The sequence below is a fragment of the Leptonotus elevatus genome, chromosome 3 (assembly GCF_054856555.1).
Source record: "Leptonotus elevatus isolate MCC_2025b chromosome 3, RoL_Lele_1.0, whole genome shotgun sequence".
NCBI classification, from domain to species: domain Eukaryota; kingdom Metazoa; phylum Chordata; class Actinopteri; order Syngnathiformes; family Syngnathidae; genus Leptonotus; species Leptonotus elevatus.
Genome location: NC_141241.1, coordinates 20,068,236 through 20,088,774, shown reverse-complemented (window position 1 = coordinate 20,088,774; position 20,539 = coordinate 20,068,236). Strand labels below are relative to the sequence as shown.

The 20,539-nt window shown below is 41.7% G+C and overlaps 2 protein-coding genes across 5 annotated transcripts in view; one reads left to right on the top strand and one right to left on the bottom strand.

The window, feature by feature from the left end:
- The window catches only part of fn1b (fibronectin 1b), a 31,701-nt gene extending 18,450 nt beyond the window's left edge, over positions 1–13,251 (top strand). For 2 of the 4 annotated variants that reach the window (XM_086070654.1, XM_086070652.1), the window contains 21 exons: positions 899–1,090; positions 1,194–1,283; positions 1,445–1,711; positions 2,879–2,995; positions 3,280–3,441; positions 3,515–3,670; positions 3,784–3,900; positions 4,137–4,406; positions 4,501–4,688; positions 5,981–6,068; positions 6,479–6,658; positions 6,733–6,822; positions 6,943–7,131; positions 7,885–7,974; positions 8,146–8,573; positions 9,156–9,294; positions 10,455–10,616; positions 10,723–10,848; positions 10,939–11,045; positions 11,124–11,225; positions 12,708–13,251. In XM_086070654.1, coding sequence (XP_085926780.1) covers positions 899–1,090; positions 1,194–1,283; positions 1,445–1,711; positions 2,879–2,995; positions 3,280–3,441; positions 3,515–3,670; positions 3,784–3,900; positions 4,137–4,406; positions 4,501–4,688; positions 5,981–6,068; positions 6,479–6,658; positions 6,733–6,822; positions 6,943–7,131; positions 7,885–7,974; positions 8,146–8,573; positions 9,156–9,294; positions 10,455–10,616; positions 10,723–10,848; positions 10,939–11,045; positions 11,124–11,225; positions 12,708–12,785 — 3,338 coding nt within the window. In that variant the 3' untranslated portion in view covers positions 12,786–13,251. Of the gene's footprint in view, positions 1–898; positions 1,091–1,193; positions 1,284–1,444; positions 1,712–2,878; positions 2,996–3,279; positions 3,442–3,514; positions 3,671–3,783; positions 3,901–4,136; positions 4,407–4,500; positions 4,689–5,980; positions 6,069–6,478; positions 6,659–6,732; positions 6,823–6,942; positions 7,132–7,884; positions 7,975–8,145; positions 8,574–9,155; positions 9,295–10,454; positions 10,617–10,722; positions 10,849–10,938; positions 11,046–11,120; positions 11,226–12,707 lie in introns of all 4 variants that reach the window. The other 2 variants (XM_086070653.1, XM_086070651.1) reach the window with 1 other exon arrangement.
- A 1,200-nt stretch (positions 13,252–14,451) lies between these two features.
- atic (5-aminoimidazole-4-carboxamide ribonucleotide formyltransferase/IMP cyclohydrolase) lies at positions 14,452–20,134 on the bottom strand. The gene is made up of 15 exons (XM_086071435.1): positions 19,957–20,134; positions 19,643–19,769; positions 19,180–19,323; positions 18,147–18,235; positions 17,878–18,029; positions 17,624–17,780; positions 17,214–17,339; positions 17,042–17,149; positions 16,514–16,599; positions 16,356–16,445; positions 15,491–15,616; positions 15,306–15,398; positions 15,054–15,236; positions 14,811–14,966; positions 14,452–14,743 (listed from the first exon to the last, which is right to left on the bottom strand). Exons 1-15 carry the CDS (start codon positions 19,973–19,975, stop codon positions 14,624–14,626), a joined length of 1,776 nt encoding a protein of 591 aa, XP_085927561.1. The 5' UTR covers positions 19,976–20,134; the 3' UTR covers positions 14,452–14,623.
- Positions 20,135–20,539: the final 405 nt, after the last annotated feature.

Sequence of the window (20,539 nt, the reverse complement as noted above, 5' to 3'; positions counted from 1 at the left end):
ACAAAACAAAAAAAGTTTTAACAAGGAAGACATCAACAAAATCATAACCCCACAAAAAAACTGATTTGCTGTAAAAGTTGTACATAACTATGTATTTTATTTAATAAGTGAGTTGGTCATGGATGTTGGTCTTCCAATTCTGGAATGATGTACATCCTGAACAGTGGTACCATGACTTGTGAGTTTATTTCGTTCCATGACCATCCTCATAACTCAAATCACTTATATGGTGAAGAAACTTTCCTCATTAAAAGAATGGAAATGCCATTAATCCTTTCTAACCCACCCTGAAACAACCCCAACATATTGTATTTTTTTTCATAAGTAAAACAACACTCAATGATATTGTATTTATACAGTAACATAGTCAAATTAAATGTAACAAATTCACAGTGTTTGAATCATGATTTTCTGCATTAATTCAGTTGACGTTAAAAAACTAAGTAATGTGGTTACTGGTTAGTTAAATACACAACTTGTAATTCTCTTTGTCGTATGTCTCGTTTTACGCTAAACTTAGAGTGGCAATAAACGGCTTGAAGCAAGCACATTTGGACTCTTTTTTTTTCTTTCTAAGAACTGTCCATGATCTGCCAAACTGCATATAAAGAAGGGTAGAATAGACATCATCCACTTTATTTTCACTTTCTTTGAGCCCCATCGTTAGAACAAAGACATTTGGCAGAATACCTGCAAGTAGTTTCAACCTTTGTTTGCTGCCACCGTCTAGTGATGCAGTACCTATAACATAATTATGCGAAAAAATTCCTCGCAACACAAAACAAAAATATCAACCAGGAACTCATAAGTCAAGTTACCACTACAAAGCAATCTATGAATGTTATTGCACGAATAGTTTTCTACATGTGATCAAGCTGTTATTCTCTCGCATCCTCAGTGATTCCAGCTCCCACCAACTTGCAGTTCGGAGGGGTTGGTCCCGACCATGTCAGGGTCACGTGGACAGTCCCTCACGCTGCCACCCCCGGCGACATTTCACGCTTCGTCATCCGCTACAGCCCTGTCACCGAAGACCATGACATTAAGGAGGTCAATGTGGGCGGAGCCTCTAACACCTTCTTGCTGCAGAGTAAGACCACAACAGCCTCTGACAACTAAAGAGATGTCTTTAGTTGCACGGTTCATTTCTTTCAAGCCTTTCTAACTAAATGTATCCCTTCACAATCGCACAGACTTGCTTCCTGACACAGAATATCGCATCAGCGTGGTGTACATTTATGGAGAGCGAGAGAGCAATCCGGCCACAGGAACTCAGAGGACAAGTGAGTGGACACAATGTTTTGTCATTGGAGTGGTACAGACGTGAGTAGAACAAATTAGTAATTATTTTAAAACACAGTAGTCAAAAATAATAATAATCCTATTTTGTATTATCTATTCATTTGTTCTTACCTCCCTCCCCAAATGAATGATCTCCTGCTAGCTCTGGATTCCCCAACTGCTTTGGATTTTTCTGACGTTCAAACCAACTCCTTCACCATTCAATGGCGGGCTCCATCCGCTAGTATCACCGGGTACCGCATCCGCCATCAGAAGACGAGCGGTGGGCGCACCAAGGACGAGAGACTTCCTCCTAGCAGGACTCATTACACTTTGACTGGATTGACTCCGGAGACCGAGTACCTCATCGCTGTGTACGCGGTCAAGGGCAATCAGGAGAGTCAACCTGTGACTGGCACACAGGCCACAAGTGAGTGTCTTGGCAACACTGAGGGCCTGATTTACAAAGATCGGAAAAAGCAAAAAGTTGACCCAAGTGCAAAATATCTATTCCCCCTGTGGCTTCTCATTCTGCCTATGCCTCTTCCTCGCCACAACAAACAGCAGTCATAGTTAAGCACACAGTGGTGCCAGTTTGCATTAGCTAGGAGTCTGCATATGGCTCTTTAGTCTCTTTCCTGTGGCTCCCTACGGATCTATAAAAAAAAAATCTGTCCAAATGTTTATGTTGTCAGAAAAAGAGAGATGAAAGGTAGATAGATGAAAAACCTTTTTTAATTACCTTAAAATGTCCAAAAGGGGACCAAAAAATGTCCCAAAGGAAGAAGAAAAGCGGGGAAATTACCATAAAATGTCCACAAAATGGCCTAAATAATAAGAACATTGATTATTTTTTTAAGTCAGGAAATAAAATATTCCAAAATTAACCATAAAATGTCCAAAAACAAAAGAAGAAATATTGAAAATTATTATAAAATGTCCATAAAATTGCCCAAAAATGTCAGATATTTACAGAACTGTATAAAGCTAAAAATTTATGAAAAATGAAGCATTTATTTTATTTTTATTTTATTTTAAATATACCGGTATATAAAAATAAAAAATAAATGACAAAATTCATCGCTACGTATTGGATGCTATATATTTTTCTGTTATGGCGCAGCTCTAATTAGCTCTTGGGCCTCAGCACATTAGGCCAGTGGTTCTCAACCGTGTTTCTCGAGTACCCCTTTTCCATGTCTCCCACAACCAACACGGGTGTTTCAAATGACCAGCTAATCAGCCAGCTCTGCATGAAGCCTGATAACGATTCTCAGCTGTGTTGGCTGAGGGAGACATGGAAAATAGGCTGGATAGGGGTACTGGAGGACCGTGGTTGAGAACCAGTGCATTAGACTAACACAAACACACTGTTTCCTTCATGACAATGTTCAAATGTTTTGCAGCTCCAGACCGATTTTTTTGTAAATTATGTGGCCTAAAATGGCTCTTTTGGCAGGAAAGGTTGCCGACCCCTGCATTAGATCAGCTTCCACTTGTCTTTGTGTGTACTATCAAGTGGATGCCTGTTTTGTAAAGGCTGTGAGGATCTTTTGCCTTACAAGCACTTGAAACAATGAATGTTCTCCATCTCTAGTCTCTGACGCTCCCACTGACCTGGAAGTTGTGTCGTCCTCGCCCACAAGCATCACCATTCGCTGGGATGCTCCCTCTGTGGCCGTCAATCAATACCGGATCACTTATAAGGGCACAGGTCTGCTTTCTTCTACAATCATTATTTTTCCCCCAGTAAATACTACACCAATTTTAGGGATCAACAGTAAAAAAATAAAAGAAATCCAGTACATTTCTGAGGGGAAAAAATCAGGTAAATTGTAAATGGAAAATTTGGAAAAAGTTTCCATAGAAGTTATGTGAATTTATATTTAAATTACTTATTAAGAGTGCATGTGTAATTTAGTATATTCCTGATTTAATTCCCATGAAAAGTTTTCCACTTCATCCCTTTTAACAGTGGCTTCTTCTGTCGATTTCCAGGCGGGGGTTCTCCTCAAGAGTTCACCATCCCAGGCACTCAAACCACAGCCACCATCACTGATCTGCAGCCGGGTAGCGACTACACCATTACGGTTTATGCCGTTACTGGAAGAGGCGATAACCCCGCCTCCAACACTCCAGTCTACATCACACATAAGACTGGTAAAGGAAACTGAAAGGGAAAGAAATATTTGACACTTAACGATGAGAGTTTGAAATTCCATTTGTTCTTTAGATATTGAGCCACCTGCTAACATGGATGTGACTGATGTGAGCGACAATGCAATCACCGTACGCTGGTCCCCTGCTCGGGGGCCCATCACAGGCTATAGAGTCACTGGTGCACCTAAAAATGGACTAGGACCATCATACTCAAGGGATGTGTTGCCTGGTAAGAGCCATTATATTTCCTAATTTGCTGGATGGATGAAAGTCTTGGGACACGTCCAAGCTGAAGGTCGTGAGTTCACTCCTCAAACATGCCATGCTCCTTGTGCTTTACAGCTCAAACTGAGATGACCCTCACAGGCCTGATGCCAACTGTTGAGTACGTTGTGAGCGTCTCTGCCCTGGGCACTGATGGCCAGCCGTCCTCTGCAGTTGTGGGGAATGCCGTCACAGGTCTGCTTGATTCTTAGCGATGAAAACTGAAAGGATTCAACCAGATCAAAAGCTTCTGTCATGGTTGTTATAGGTTGGATGGCTCGAACTTGCTTGAGCAGACATTCCATCGTTCTTTCTGCTTTACCCATTTATGATCTGAAGCACTATTATTGTCAAATTAAAGCTCCTCAATAAACTTCCACATAGCTTTTTTTTTTCTTGGCCTCACCTTCTTTTTCACCCGTTCCCCGCAGCAATGGATCGTCCAAAGGACCTCACCTTCTCTGACATTGACGCCAGCTCCATGCGCATCGCTTGGGACAGTCCAGAGGGCGCCGTGACATCATACCGCGTCCTCTACTCCAGCCCCGAAGATGGCGAGAGGGAGCTGCGTCCGTCACCCAGAGGTGACCAGGACAGTGTGGCCATAAAAGGCCTTCGGGCAGGCACGGAGTACACTGTCAAAGTCATTGCCCTTCATGGCCGCACACCCAGCACACCATTGGTGGGAACACAATCCACAGGTAGACAACACTTACCTGATACACTCTCTTAACTTAATAGTGAAGAGGGCCCAAATTCCTCATGCGTTTGCTTCCATGTTTTCGTCCTTCACAGTCATCCCCGCTCCGACCAACCTGGTCATCTCAGAGGTGATGCCGACTTCCTTTGTCGTGTCGTGGCAGGCACCCATCGCACGACTGTCGGGTCACCGTGTGGTTGTCAACCCTGAGAACATCAACAGCCCCGCCAAGGAACTCAATGTTGCTCCTGACACAACAAGTGTGGTCATACCTGGGCTCATGGTAAAAATGTGGTTGTTATATAGACTTTGGCTGCCAGTCAAAATTGGCAAAGTACTCACATTTACAACTTAAGTAGAAGTATACATGTTTGTGTAAAAAAATAAAATAAAATACTCTGGTAAAAGTAGAAGCACTGATTCAACTCCTGTAAGTAAAAGTAAAAAAAAAAAAGTACAGACTCGGAAAGTAAAAATGTAAAAACATTGTTTTGTTATCAAATATATACCCATTTAATACCTATTTAAAAAGTTTCTCTCTTTTATTTCCTTCTATATTGAGAAAAAAAAACATTTCATGTCGCAGGTTGTTGGCTTGACTTTTATCCCATCAAAATGTTAGCTTTCCTAATGTGAACTGACTAACAAAAAAACAAAATTGGTTAATGTAGTTGGATGTTAATGAATAAAAGTAAAAGTACATAAATAATAATTTACTTTCTAAGAAAGATAATCATGTTATATGTCCTATATGTTGTGTATTTAAACAAAGAGCTAGCTAGCGTTGGCTTGACTTTTATGCTATCCAGTATCAACATGTTTCCATAGCTTTCGTAACATCATAAACTGACTAACAAAAAAGCTAAATTAGCTAAATGTTTGTAGATAATAATGAATAGAAGTAAACATAATTGAATAACATTATTGTACTTAGAAGTAAGAAAATAATGTTACATGCCATATGTTGTTTATTTAACAGCATAGCTAGCTAGCGTTGGCTTGACTTTTATGCTAACAACACTTGTTCCTGTAGCTTTCTTAATTTACTGATCTGAGTAAAAACCTAAAATAAAAAAGCTAAATTCACCAATGAGAAACAAAAAAAAACATACTTTGTGTTGTTTTTTGTTTGTTTTTTGTCCAGATTAGACTGAGATTTTGTGGACGCCAGCAGTTGGTGGTTTTTAGGCTGGCACAAGACACAGCTCATTAGCTATGATTTATTCTTGTGGCCAACAACAACAATTTTTTTAAAGGCCATGGTGCAATATCTTGCTTTTCGACGTTATTACTCCCTGATTCCCGTTCAACCAGTCTATCACACATTCAACCATGGTTAAAATTCTATATTTATGTATACGTCGTGGGATCGTCCACTGAGGTTGGGAAAGTAAAAGCCTATTTTAACAAATTAAGGAGTTTAAAAAGTAAAAATATCTGTTTTCAAATATAGGGAGTAACAATAAAAACGTGTCAGAAAATCTATATTCAAGTAATGTAAAGACACCTGAAAAATCTACCTTACTTAACACCACTGCTGCCAATAAATACATAATGTCTGAACTTGTACCACAGGTAGCAACCAAATACCAGATCCATGTCTATGCGCTGAAGAACTCTGTTACGAGCAGACCACTGGAGGGAGAGGCAACCACGCTGGAAGGTAATCAGACTACTGGTTTTTAAGAAAATTATTATTATTAACTCATTCACTGCCATAAATTATTATTTTTTTTAATTATTAAAAATTAGGGGCAAGAGGCGATTCAATTTTTTAATTGTAATTAATCACATGACTTCACTAGTTAACTCACGATTAATCACAAATTTCATATCTGTTTTATATGTGCAATAAAAAAATTCTAGGTTTTCATACTCAAAAAGTGGAAAAAAATGTTAAACTAATAGAAATAGTTCAAATTAATTTTTGACGTTTATAGCCGTCAATGACAGTAAATGAGTTAATGGGGTTTAAGACAAATATACTTGAGCCACATGAAATTTACTGACCAACTAGCGTCCGCACAAAAATGTCTCCTAAATAATCCAACAAGCTGTTCCTTTCCCATGCAGATGTAAGTCCGCCTCGGCGTGTGCGTCTCATGGAGGTGAGGGACGACTCTTTCACCATAAACTGGCGCGCTAAGGTGGAAACCATTACTGGTTTCCTCATTGAAGCCACGCCCCAGGGAAGCTCACGTCCAACAGTCACCAAGACCATCCCAGCAGACGTATACACTTACACCGTCAGAGGTAGACCACAAAAAAAGATTTCAGAGGAAGTCGTATTTACTGTTTTCTCACTGTGCGTTTTTGTGTTTTTGAAGGTCTGAAGCCAGGCACTACATATTCCGTTAACATGTACACTATGAACGGCAATACAAGGAGTAGCCCAGTTACACTTACTGTTCAAACAGGTACTCTGTCTGTCTGTCTGTCTGTCTGTCTGTCTGTCTTTCTGTCTGTGTGTGTGTTCATATGCACTGCTGCACTTATTATTTATGTCAACAATCTAATTCTGATATTTTTCTCTGTAGCTAAACCGGTCGTCCAAGCTCCCACAAACCTGCAGGTGACGTCATTGACCCCCACTTACATCTCATTCACCTGGCAACCTCCAGCCACACCCATCACGGGCTACCACATCACCTACGCCGAGCCCAGAGCGACTCCACAGGAGCTGAAGCCACGCCCCCACGCAGGACAGAACTATGCCACTATATCTGGTATGTTTTCGCAACAACCCTAAACATTTCTTGACAATAATATGTCATATGTGACCTCACTAGTCTAAACAGGACATTCTGATTAATATTACATGTGTTGAATATGAGTTATGCAGCAAAATCCACCAATTTTTAACCAATATCAGAGGGCGGCCATTTTGCCACCTGGTGTCGACTGAAGATGACATCACAGTTACTCAGGGCTCAGGCAGCGACCAATCACAGCTCACCTGTTTTCTGAAGCTGAGCTGTGATTGGTTGTTAGCTGAGACCTGAGCAACTGGGAGGTCATTTTCACTCAACAGCAAGTGGCAAAATGGCCGCCTTCAGATATTGATAAAAACTGCTGGATTTTGCCGCTTAACTCATATTCCACTAACGCAATATTAACCAAAGTAGGGCTGGATAGAACATATTATTGTCAAGATTTTTTTTATTTATTTGGGGGGGGGGGTGCCTGACTTTTTTTCTTTCTTTCTTTTTTTAATTACAATTATAGCTGTGTTGATCCAAATGTAATGAAACTTTACAAGGTTGAGGATTTTATCTGATTTTGTCATTTACAACTTCAGCTCTTTAAATGCATCAATATTACTGTAAACTTTTTTTTATTGTATGTTGTTTTGTTTAGCGGTGATAGTGCTGAGATTGTATTTAAAAAAAGAGTTGAAAAAAAAAAAGAAAAAAGAATGGATATGTTCTAACCCAAAAAATCTCAACACTGACTATGTCATCCTGAACCTCTATGATCAGGCTTGAAACCAGCCACAGAGTATATCATCAAGATTGTTGCCATCCAGAACACACAGAGAAGCACTCCGCTTGTGGGCAGAATCAGGACTCGTGAGTGTTTCAACACTTTTAACTTGAACATTTTCATTACTGTACTAACAGGAGAATACAACATTAAATGCAACTGAACTCTACTAACCAAATGTACTGTTCTAGATAAAAGAAAAGTTCAATGAACCAACTTTGAGAATCACTGGTCATAACTTGATCTCCCTCTCCCAGAACCAGACTCCGTGCTCCCTATACCGCTACCCCACCACCCAGGAGGCGTCACTGATAAGCTGGACGTGCCTGAAACGGACTTGGACAACAGAGTTCAGCTCGTAGGCAACAACGGCCAGGACGGTCTCGGTGGTCAGAGCCAGCATGTGGAGTACACCGAGTACAACAACAAAAACCAGCCCACCCCGCAGACCCCGTACGGGCAGGTTCAAGAACCCCTGGTCTTTGTGCCCCTCCCGGACGCAAATGGCCGGCGCAAGCCTTACGTCAAGCTCGATGTGCCCTTTGGCGCCATATTTGCCAACGAGACAGGACTCCCGCTGGAGGCTCAAACGAGGACGGCCATTTCCTGGAAGCCGGACAGTCAGAGCAACGCGTATTTGGTCTCCTGCAATCCAGTAACACATTTGGATGAGAAAATGTTCCAGGTAAGAATGGGAAGACGAGATTTTAAAGGATTTTTGCTCGCGAGGAGAACTGGACAGAGATGTACTCAGTTACAATCTCCTATCCGCTCTGGACACACTTCGCCCGGTCTCCTCTTTTTATTGGGTATTCACTAATTACATAGCAGTTGCTGCTCTAAAGGGAAGGGGAGACACACGGGGAAAAGAGTCATTATACAGATAATAATACAGACGTGTCTTTCTTTAGCGCAGAAGGTTTCAACAATTCAACAGTTCATTCGCAAAATGTTTCAGCCGCTATCTTGTGATAAGACACAGTTGCAGGAGCATCCCACGAAGCTTTGCTCTCTTCACAGATAATTCCAACTCACATGATTCAAAACAAGGTCATACCGCTGCATAAATGCTTGACAAAAACGCTTTGCAATACTATGAGAGTAAATATGGGATAACTCATGTACATTTATTCTAGCTAGTAGGCCAAAAGTGGTACTAGTAATGAAAAAAAAACGCAGTCACCTTACTAGTGCACTGAATTGTCAGTACATGGCCCATGAATTCCTGAATTAATTTCAACACAATGTTGCAATTTAATTTGTCCAGGTGCGGCTGCCAGGCACAGCCACCACCACCACGCTGATTGGCCTGACACCTGGGTCCGACTACAACGTGATTGTGGAGGCTCTGAAGGGAGCGCTCAAACACAAGGTCCTCGAGCAGCTCGTCACCGCTGGAAACACATGTGAGTCACAATCGACGTTCAACACGCTCCTTAAGCTGTTTGTGCATTTCTTCATGTACTAGTATATTTTTTTTTTACACCACTAGTTGAACAACTTTGGCATATTACACTAGTAGGACTAGTACATGTTACCTCTGAGACAAAACTGAGATGTGCCTTGAGATACGAGTGACCCGACAGAGATACGTCTATTGAAAACAACCACTTACTGAAATGTCTGCTTAGCTGATTGCTAGCAAACGATGCAAAATGCCAGAGATGCGCTAATGGCTAGCATCACTAAATTCTTTAAGCAACTGATATTTGAACACAAACGGTGCAGCAACACAGTGTGACAGACTTTATAACTAGGGCGCGGACGATAAATATAAATTATAATTAAAAAATAAAAACTGCATTCAAACATAAATTTATTAAATATGACACACATTCAACTACTGGCAATGGTAACAAATATTAATATGACAAGGATTAAAGTCCTTGTAAATTAATCAATTAAATATTTTTTTATGCCACAGGATATTTGTGTTTAATTGTATTTATATATTTATTTGTAGTTCATTCTATTGTTTGTTCTATACAAAATGTATATTTTATGAGCAAATTGAGAAAAATATCATAGAAAACTGCCATTAATTTCATGCAGTTTTAAAGAAAAATCTACATTGGGATATATAAATGGATTTTTTTCTTCTTTCGCAATAAATTTACAGTTGATCTTGTTTGCGAGGAATAGGGACCTGGCCAGCCCGCACCAATTGGGGGGAGGGGGGGGGATTAAAAAATATTGGATGCATGCTATATTCTTTTTAATTAATCAATAATCTGTAGTTTCTTTTCCAAATGATAACAACACTCATAGGCATGAATTCTTTATCTCCAGCAAAGATCGAGTCATATTACCGCAGCTTACTGAAAAGTTTTAACCGTGTCCTTTTTATATCCAAATGTCTGTATGGTACTGCTTGAAGGTGGAGCAGCATCGAAGTGAAGCAAAACGATGTCAAAAACAGTTGAATTCTTCACATTCTTTAATTCTGTCTTTACTGTACTTCATAAAGCACATGTCGCAAAATGGCCGACTTTCCTCAGTCATGTCTTCCAGCTGACGCATTAGTTTGGGCTCTCGAACGTGACTTTGTCATCTTGCTTCCCGCCAGTCCAAGAGGGAGTTCCTCCCACAGACGACGCCTGCTACGACACGTTCACCGCAACCTACCACGATGTGGGCGCTCAGTGGGAACGCATGTCCGAGACGGGTTTCAAGCTGTGGTGCACATGCCTGGGCCTGGGAAGGGGCCACTTCAGATGCGACTCCTCCAGTATGCACATCATATCAGTTCACCCTGAAGCTCAATTTCCACAGCCGACAGTGAATCTTTTAGAATTTGCAATTCCACGTGCTTCTTTTCTGATGTCGTCCATTAGAGTGGTGCCATGACAACGGGCAAAACTACCGCGTCGGAGACAAGTGGGACCGCCAGGCGGAGAACAATCACTTGATGAGCTGCACCTGCCTGGGCAACGGCAAAGGAGAGTTCAAGTGCGAACCACGTAAGGATTTCAATTTGTGCTTCTCAGATTGCTTGCACGAGCTGTAAATAATACCAAATATTGCATCTGAGCGCCAATATTTGTCTGCAGATGAGTCCGTGTGCTACGATGAAGGGAAAACATTCCAGGTGGGCAACCAGTGGCAGAAAGAGTACCTGGGCGCCATCTGCACCTGCACGTGCTACGGCGGGCAGCAGGTACCGAGCGGCGCACTTTGTTTAGGAGCGCGGGACGGGTCACGCGTGTGCAACACCCACGTACTTTTCTTTAAGCAGGGCTGGCGATGCGAGAACTGCCGCAGACCGGCCTCCGATACTGACACCGACGCCAGCGTGCTGCACCCGGTTCGATATGGAGCCGATACGATACGCAAGCAGGTAAGCAATTCCTTTCGCTATTTATTTGATTTCCTTGTCATCCAGCTTGAGCGCCATGTACTAGTGCGCTCTTTGTCCTCACTAGTAAGACAATTCAGCACACTAGAATGACTTGTGTCTTACTGGTTACATTTTTTTATACTACTGTATGATGTTTCTGCACTAGTAGGACAACTACATGTTACTACTGAGACAAAACTACTTGCTGCTACTAGTAAGGTCTAGGAGGCTACTAATACATGACACATGAAAAATAAAACATCCTAGTAGCATTACTGTTTTTTCCACTACTAATGACATTTCTGCACCCTAGTAGGAAAACTGAGCTACTAGTGAGTTACTAACCTGTGCACTAGTTAGCAAATGCATTCAACTAGTACTAATGGTGACATTAATAAAGTTAATTAGTATAATTTTAACATTTATGTCAATAGTAGTACTAGTACTACTAGTGACATTATTGAAGTTGATAAGTATGATTTTAAAATGCCAATTGTACAATTGTGTGCTACTAGTACCAATATTAATGTTATAGAATTGTCACTACTTGTACTAGTAGCAATATGGCATTCTAAAATTATACTTGATAACTTTTTTATTGTACTAGTAGCAATGTTGTATTGTAAAATTATATTAGTTAACTTTTTTTATGTTTCTAGTAGTACTAGTAACACTCTTGGTGCTAGTTAACTTTTGTAACTGCACTAATTGACATCTGCATGCTACTAGACTTACAGGCATAAACTTATACAAGTCAACCTTTATAATGTCACTAGTAGTACCAGTATCACATAGATGTCAACTAGTGCACAATTTTGCCCTAGTAATAACATATAGTTGTACTACTAGTGTGCAGAAATGTCATCTGTGTGCTAGTAATGCTGGTGACATAAAAATTATCTACAGTAACTTTATGTAAAAAGTGTTACTAATGGCATTATAAAAGTTAACTAGTATACTTTTAATATGTAAATAGTGCACAATGTCAAATAGTTTAGTGTTACTGGTGGTAACATTATATAAGTTAACTAGTACATTTTGTAATATAATAGTAATAGTTAAAATGCATGAAGTAAAAGTAAAACATTTTCAGAAAAATAAATACTTAAGTACAGATACCTGAAAAATCTACTTAAGTATTGTAATTAATTATGTGTACTTTTTTCCATTTATTTCAGTCAATAGCTTCTTACAATGAAACACGAGGAAATAAGCAACTGTCATATTTTATACCCTGCAAACAAGGAATTGTTTCACATACAAGAAAAAGAAGAAAGAGAAGTTTCCAATAATGCCTGCAAAGGAGTTGAAAGAACAAAGTTACTTTGTAACTTCCAACTATTTTTACACTTACTAGTGAAACTAGAATTGTTCAAACATGTCCTTAGATTGTCCTGCTGGTGTCCCTAATGAAGTAGTCAGCGAGTCAATGTCCTCGAGTTCCTTGTTACAATTTCGTCCAGCATTTCCGTCTCCTTGCAGAACATTCACTGTCCCATCGAGTGTCTCCGACCCGGCCTTCTGGCAGACGCGCTGGCGGTCCCGGATCCTCGTGAGTGAGGAGCCGCCCGTCGGACGAACCCGCTTCGCTCCCTCACTGTCCGATTACTGCACTGCCTGAACCGAGATGTCGTGTCGTCTGCCGAGGAACCAACCGCCTAATCCTTCTCTGACACATGCTCATCCAAAGATGTTAAAACTGCACTTCCGCCTGATCAACACGATCCCTTCAATCATGGCCGCCTCTAACTTGGCTCTGTTTTGGGGAAAGCCATTACAGTATGTTTGCAACTCTTGAAACAAACGTAGCTTTGTCGAGCAATGTTCTCTTTCAAGGCGTTCCGTTACTGCTGGCGAGAAGGATCACACTGTCTCTTACTAATTTATCCCTTTAATTTCTGTGTGTGAATGCGAGTGGAATTGTATCTGTTCTATTTTTGTATCTTATTGTCCATGCCAAAGTTGTTTCTACTTGACAGAAAAAAAGTCTCTTATTGTAATAAAGTTGGAAAGTTCCAAAATCACAGCAAGGTAATGTGTCCTCACTTCATTGTTTCAATTCTGCATTGGTGTTAAAAAGCTTGTCTTACTTGTGTTTTTACAAATTAGATGAAAACATTTATTTTTTACACCAGAAGATGGTCGTTTTTAGATTAGCACAACACATTTACTGAAAATCGTTCTATGAGGCGACAACATAAAAAATATCTTAAAAGCATGTATGTGGAATACAGTGGTGCCAACGGGGCAGGAAAAAAACAACACTCTCAACAACAAAAAAGAGGAGTAAAAAATATATATCATAAGTGATATGAAGTGATGGAGCTTCATTTCCCCATCACTACCACCACAAGGGTTGATGGTGTTGTTTGCCCTTCAAGGCCAATTTGTGTTGCATTAACATTAAGGAAGTCCAACTTGAAGTGGCAATAAAAAAAAATTCAAAAAGAAAAGAGGGTGAAATAGGTACAGAAAACAGAAAATGAGTTTACTGTACTGTATTACAAACACAGCCAAAGGTTTGTAATTGTCTTGAGATGCCACAAGATGGCAGCAAAGTACTTTAATTGTATGAGAAGGCTGAAAAAAGCTCCTCCACTTACTGCAAGCATAATTGCTTGGCATGAAGATGCCACAAGAGGGCGCCATATCAATATTTATTTATTTATTTAATCCGGGCCAGATGCTTATTCACGGTTTTAACACCAGCGAACATGGACGAGGAGAGGTTTATATTGGAGGTGGAAAGCCACAAAATAATATATGACACGGCACATACTTTCTATAAGGATAACAAAAAAAAAAGGCAGGGAAAAAAAAGGTTAAATCAAAGATTACAGTCCACCTCTATTTCTGCTTTTCTGTTGGCCACAGACAAAAGTGTGTTTGTCGTTTTTAATGCCACATTATCGCGCGTAATCACGCGAGACACTGCGGGAAATTGATCGCCACGGACCTGCCGGACCGCAGCTGTGCGCAGCGGTGAGTTTTGTCTATAAAATTGACGTGTCCCGAGCACGCAGTCAAGACACAGCGGAGCGGAGACGCAACATACACGCATGCGGTGTAATAGTTGCAGGGTTTGAGCGCAAAAACAGAAAAATAGCAAATAACAGACAGGTAGTTTTTTTTTCCCCCTCCAAAGTACTACCAAATCGCAAATAATATTTTGTTATGCCCCACATCTGCATTCAACAAATTTAGTGAAAAATGACAAACACTTGAATGAGCTCAAAGGTTTATTACACATTGAATCACCGCTTGAACTTCTCTTTGTTTCTCAAGCCAAAAATGCATTTTAAGTGTTGAAAACCACAAGCAAAGCAACAATGTGGAATGTTTCCAATCTCTTGACTGATAGACAAAAGGTGCCTCTTGAATGCAGTTGACTCGAGCGCTCAATGGTGGAAGAGTCGTCGGTTGGTGTGCACCAGAGTGATGCCCTGCTCGTTGCAGGCGTTGATCACAACCTGGTCTGCAGCGGAACCCGACGGGGCTGCGATGTACTCGACGCCGCTCTGCAACGACACGGCCGTGAATGTGCGGACCGCGGATGAAAAGAATCCATCGTCACGTGTATTTTACCCGTTTGGCCCGATCGATGTTATCTCGGAAGGGGAAGAAGGCATCCGAGCTGACGGCCACCGCCTGCAGGGAGCTGATCCAGTTCTTCTTTTCAGCCTCCGACAGAAGCTCGGGAACCTCCTCGTACATTGATTTCCAAACGGCCAAATCTGGACCCTGATGAAACACGAACATGCACGGCCTTCGGAATCAGTAGTGCTGAGCTGTGTAACAAACTACGATGTAAATTCATTTCAAGCCTACCTCTCCAACGGTGTCACTGACATACTGGTCGATGGCGTTTGCCATCTCGGCTCGCTTGACGCCACTTCGGAACTTCATGCCCAGCACGCGAGGATGGTGCCGGAGCCACCAGTTGTCGGCCTTGTCGCCCGCCAGTCTGGTGCAGTGTATGCGAGACTGCTGCCCCGCGCCGATCCCGATCACCTGCTCATTAAACGCCTCCGTTAGATCGGGCTCAATTGTCGGTTTGTTTTTCCCCCGTCCGCGACTTACCTGCCCGTCTTTGGCGTAGCACACCGAGTTGGACTGAGTGTACTTGACGGCGATGGTGGCCACAGTGAGGTCTCGCACGGCCGCCTCAGACAGCTGATGAACGTGATTGGGTCAAAGCGGGAATCAAGTTAAATAAAGGTCAACGTAAACTCTAGAGGGAGTAGGAGACGGAAACATGTACGCACCGAGCCCTTGGACACGACGTTGCTGAAGAATTCCTGATCGACGAATGCGACATTCCTTTTTTGTTTGAGGTAGAGGCCAAACAACACTCGCACCTCGGTGTCATCAGGCTCATAGTTGGGGTCCATCTTCAGCCAGGACGGACAAGGGCAAAACATTTATAATCAACAGCAAGCGCTGGCCACATCATTAGGTACACTTGTCAGCTCTAAAGATCTGTGTCAAAGTCCTCTGTAGCTAAATATGGTCAACAATGTGGGGAACAAACATTTTGTTGCATTTTTCCTTCCTGTCGGTGCCCCTGTACAAATCCGCATTTGCCATAGCAAAATGAAGCAATTGCACAATTGTTTGTAACCCAAAAATGTGTAAACGCGGTTTTGTTTTTTTTTCTTTGTCCTTCACTCTCAAAAACGTATTTACACGTTTTTTTATGCAAGAGCATACAGAAGGCTTTGATGCAGCTTCTGACATGGCTTAAAGCAATGGTAGTTCTTACAAAAAAACGGCCAGCAGGTGGTAGCAGAGTATAAGAGATCAGCCAGGGTCATGTTGCAACAAGCTCTTTTTGTCAAGTGTTTTCACCAGGAATGTGAATATTGATGGACCTTAGCAATGTTCTAATGCTAATTGCTGCAAAACGGAAACAAATACAAATATACTTTTTTTTGTAGACTCTTATCTTTCTTTTGGTAGGTTTGGTATGTTTTTATAGCAATAGAACACAATATTCTGTGGGCCGTGCAAAAAGGGCCGAGCGAAGGGGGTTGCTTCAGTGAAAATGGCCGGGAGTGAATGAGTTAAACTTCTGAAGCATGCATCAATTTAAAAGCAAAACAGCTGAAGAAAAAGAAAAAAAATTGGCACCTGAAGCACGCAGTAGTTTCCATTTTTCTTTTTTGACAAGATCCTGAGCGCTTCTTCATCATAACCTGGCGCAATGATCCCATCAGACACCTGTAAGAGACGCATACGCACAACATTTCATTATTTCAACAACTGGAGGGCGAGCGTGTGGTTTTTACCTCTCTTGATATAATTTTGGCAGTGGGAACGTCACACACGTCGGAAACGGCAATGAAGTCTCCAAAAGAAGACATCCGGTCAGAACCTGACAAAGACAAATATGACGCGCGCATGACTGACTGATTAACATATCTATAGTATCTCACAAACGTGAGTACCTTATCTGTTTGTAGATACTTTTATCATATTTTTTTGATCGTGCCCAATTCGTCATTTTCCCAACCCGGCGCCATGTGAATTACAAGGTCTATGGTGTGAATGGTGAGCAGGCATGTTCAATTTTTTGATGTCATTGCTCACGGGCTCAGCCTGTCAGCGCTCGTATCACGCGCCGCACACTGCGTCATATTGGTCTGCAAGGCTGTATTACTGGAACCCGATCTTGTGGTCTGATGAGACCAAAATAAACGTACTTGCCGTCTTGCTTGTCAATTCGTTCTATTTTGACTTTGATACTGCGCCTGCATGAAGTATCTCAAAAATGTGAGTGTTGGGAGTCACTTATGTGAAGTAGCAGTCGTTCAAACCTCTCGCCCTGGCGTACGCGGCGGCCAGCGGGCTGAGATCCTTCAACATGTCGTGCACCATGCACACTTTGGCCTCCTCCTCAGTCAGAGGAACACCGACGGCAGCTCCTTCAGTCAAAAAAAGATGAATTATTGCGGTTTCATCACATTTCGAAACTCTTCTCCATCTTACCGGCCGGGCTGACGTGCTTGAAAGACGCGGCAGCGGCCGCGCCGAGGGCGGCCTTCAGTTCGCGGACGAGCTGCCAAGCGTTCAGGGCGTCACACAAGTTGATGAAGCCAGGGGAACCGTTGACCACTGGAAAAATAATAATAATCAAACCAATGGAATATAAAGGGCTCATTTCGGAGGTTGAACAATTCGGACTTTGAACACTTCACAGGAACGAACTCTGTTCAAACTCCGAGGCAACCGCTGTAAATGAATGCAAGAAAAATGACAGGACTGTTAATCGCGCAAACGCTCGATGGGTCACGCGCATACTTTGCCCAACCCGGAAGTAGCGTTTGTATTGTCAGTAGAAAAAGAAATACTCCTCAACATCCCTTTCAATTGAGTGGAGGTGATAGTCAAGAGGGCACCTTTGAGGGGGAGGGCCGAGTGCAGCGTGTAGAGCTGGGCGGGGGCTTGGTGCGGGTTCATGCCATAACGCAGGGGCAGCTGGGAAACGCCCCGGCTGTACTGTCCACGGAAGTAATCCGAAATAGCATCATCATACTGGGCCGTGTGAGTGAACGCCTAAGGAACAACATTTGAAAGACGTAGGGAAAATGGAAGTCCCCCTTTCGAAAAGTATTCAAATTGAAAAGTGTTTTTTTTTTTCTTTTTTTTTTACTTTGAGAGCCAGCGTCCTTCGTGTTTCCAGTGTGGTATCCTTGTCTTCAGACTTCTCCATCTCCGTGGCAACCAGCGAATAATCAGCAGGGTCACACACAATTGTGACCCGTGCGTGATTCTTAGCTGCCGCCCTCAGCAAAGTTACACCACCTCATTGAATGAGGGAAAAGGGTGACAGTTAGCATTTAAAAAATATATATTTTTAAGCAATGTAACATTTGTCAGATGTTTATAATAAAAGCGTCCCAATGCGCAAATCCGACTCACCAATGTCAATCTGCTCCACAGCGTCTTCCACTTTAACATCCGGTTTGGCGACAGTTTTGACAAATGGGTACAGGTTGCACACGACCACCCTTGAAGTGACCACAGGAGACAATTGATCTGTTTTTTGTTTGGGTTTTTTTTGCCTTCAGTGTAGTACCACACTTTGCCACAACTTACTAAGCAGCACTGAGCTCTAATAGAAGAAATGCAGCAATTAAGAGAAGGAGGAAGAGGTCAGCGAGTATTTTTGTATGCCCTGTCCTGCCTGTGTTGCTGCTCCAAGTGTGCTAAAGTCAAAGTTAAATGAATATTTTGAATTATATGTTAGCATTAAGCTAGCAGACTTTCATTAGATGAAATTATGTGTTTGAACATTCTGATGTGTGTTTTATTATTGTCTAATTCGTTTTTGCAGAATGTTCTGTTTGAATGTGAATGAAGAAGCTCCTCAACCCGTCTATGGCATTTCGCATCAAGCTAGCAGACTTTTGTTGGTGAAATGGTACAATGTTCCTGAACATTTTGGTATAGTTTGTCTTTTGTTTTATTTGTTAGTATGACAGTACAGTACACTTCTCCTGGGAGTGATTGACAGCTTGAAGCAAGCACATTTGGCCTATTTTCTTTCATTTTGTCCAATTTGGCCCATTTCTGAACAGCAAGCACCAGAAGAAGCACGAAGGAATAGTTTGTTTTAATAAGTTTAAGTGTTATGATAAATATGAATGTGAGGACAACAAAATACCTCAACCTTCAAAAGAATACACAATCAGAATAAATCAATAACCAATCAGTGCTACTAATCAGATTCATTGTTCACTTCCAACAAGTCAGGTGACATCAGAGCCCTCTTGACCTAACAAACCCGAGTCACAAGACCAGCTTGTGGGAGCATCACATTTCCAATTATCATGCTGCTAAACTGAACCACGCGTACTTCCCGTTGCTAACCTTTGCACAAACGTGCACATTGCACAGAAGGTGTTCAAATGATGAGTATAATGAAATAGTTATGAGTAAGTTGTGCTCTCACCTGACCAGACTGTAGCCCAGCTCGTCCATATCTGCCGTGTCACTCGCCGTCTTTCTGGCCAGGATGCCGCCGTGGACTGCGGGATGGAGGGTCTTCACGCGGCCTCCCAGCATCTCTGGGTGCCCAGTCAGCGCAGACACATCCCTGACACGCAATACAACATTGTTGAGAAGGCTACTATGGAAAGCTGTTTGAAAATGTATTTGATATCCTGTATATGCAGCTTGATGTCTATATATGTACTAGTACGCTGTGTATCTTTGCTAGTAAGACAATTCAGCACACTAGTAGAACACTTGTGGAAAGTGCAAATGTGGAACTAGTAGTGGAATGTTTGTAATTAATGAGGCACATTTGTTCCACTACTGCCCTGAATTGTCTTTTGGTGAAGTCGGTGTACAAGTTGGGCGTCAAAGATGTGGAAGAAGCACTCGAACAGCTGTCAACGGGCCACATGGCGTACCTGACGGTCAGTCCAGCATCCCGCAGAGCTTTGGCTGTCCCACCTGATGCTACCAGACTCAAACCCACGTCCACGAGCCTTTTGGCAAACTCCAGCAGTCCACTTTTATCTGAAACGCTCAGCAGTGCTGCACGACACACACAAAAAGTTGTTTTTTTCTTCCCCCCACTCTTGCGGAAGTTAACATTTCGAGCGAGATCCGAACGCACCGCGTTGGCTAATGTTAGCAAAAGTAGCACCACTAACCACACATCGCTAGGGGAATAAGTTCATTAGAAAAATGACACCCAATTTGGGATGAGAAGAAAACTCACCGAGTTCCGAGGAAGCCATTTTCACAGTCAAGTTGTCAGATCGTAGTTAGCGCGGAATTTAGCAATGGCTATTGTAACGTGAAGAATGAAAAGTGAATGGACCTTGTAAACGCTCTCCAATGCTTTTCGATGTTTCTAATGCTTCTTCAGTCATCGTGTGCTTGCAAAAGTGCTAAGGTCCCGCCTCCCGTCCTTCGACGTCACCACGACCCACGACGTTCCACGAGCGCATCCAAGTGGTGGACGTCATTTTTACATCCACAAACAAAAATGTTCCAAATCTCCCTCAATCGTCTCCCATCTCCCAGATTTGTGTCTTTCCTGCCGAATTAAAATCCATATTCAAGTCTATCGAATTAATCAACAATAAGAAAAGCAATTGTTGCATATGTTAGAGGCATTTTATTCATTAAGCTTCAGTTGTAAAATGTAATGAAAAATAAAAGGTAACGCAAACAAAAGACAACAACAACAAAAATATTTTTTTGTATCCAGGACATATTATATTATATTATATTATATTATATTATATTATATTATATTATATTATATTATATTATATTATATTATATTATATTATATT

Excerpts from the sequence above, each read along its gene's own strand:
- atic (XM_086071435.1), bottom strand. Across the intron at positions 18,236-19,179 it reads CTGGGCTACAGTCTGGTCAG|GGTGGTCGTGTGCAACCTGT; the intron begins GTGAGAGCACAA and ends GGTCACTTCAAG. Across the intron at positions 18,030-18,146 it reads TGTGGAGCAGATTGACATTG|GTGGTGTAACTTTGCTGAGG; the intron begins GTGAGTCGGATT and ends TCATTCAATGAG.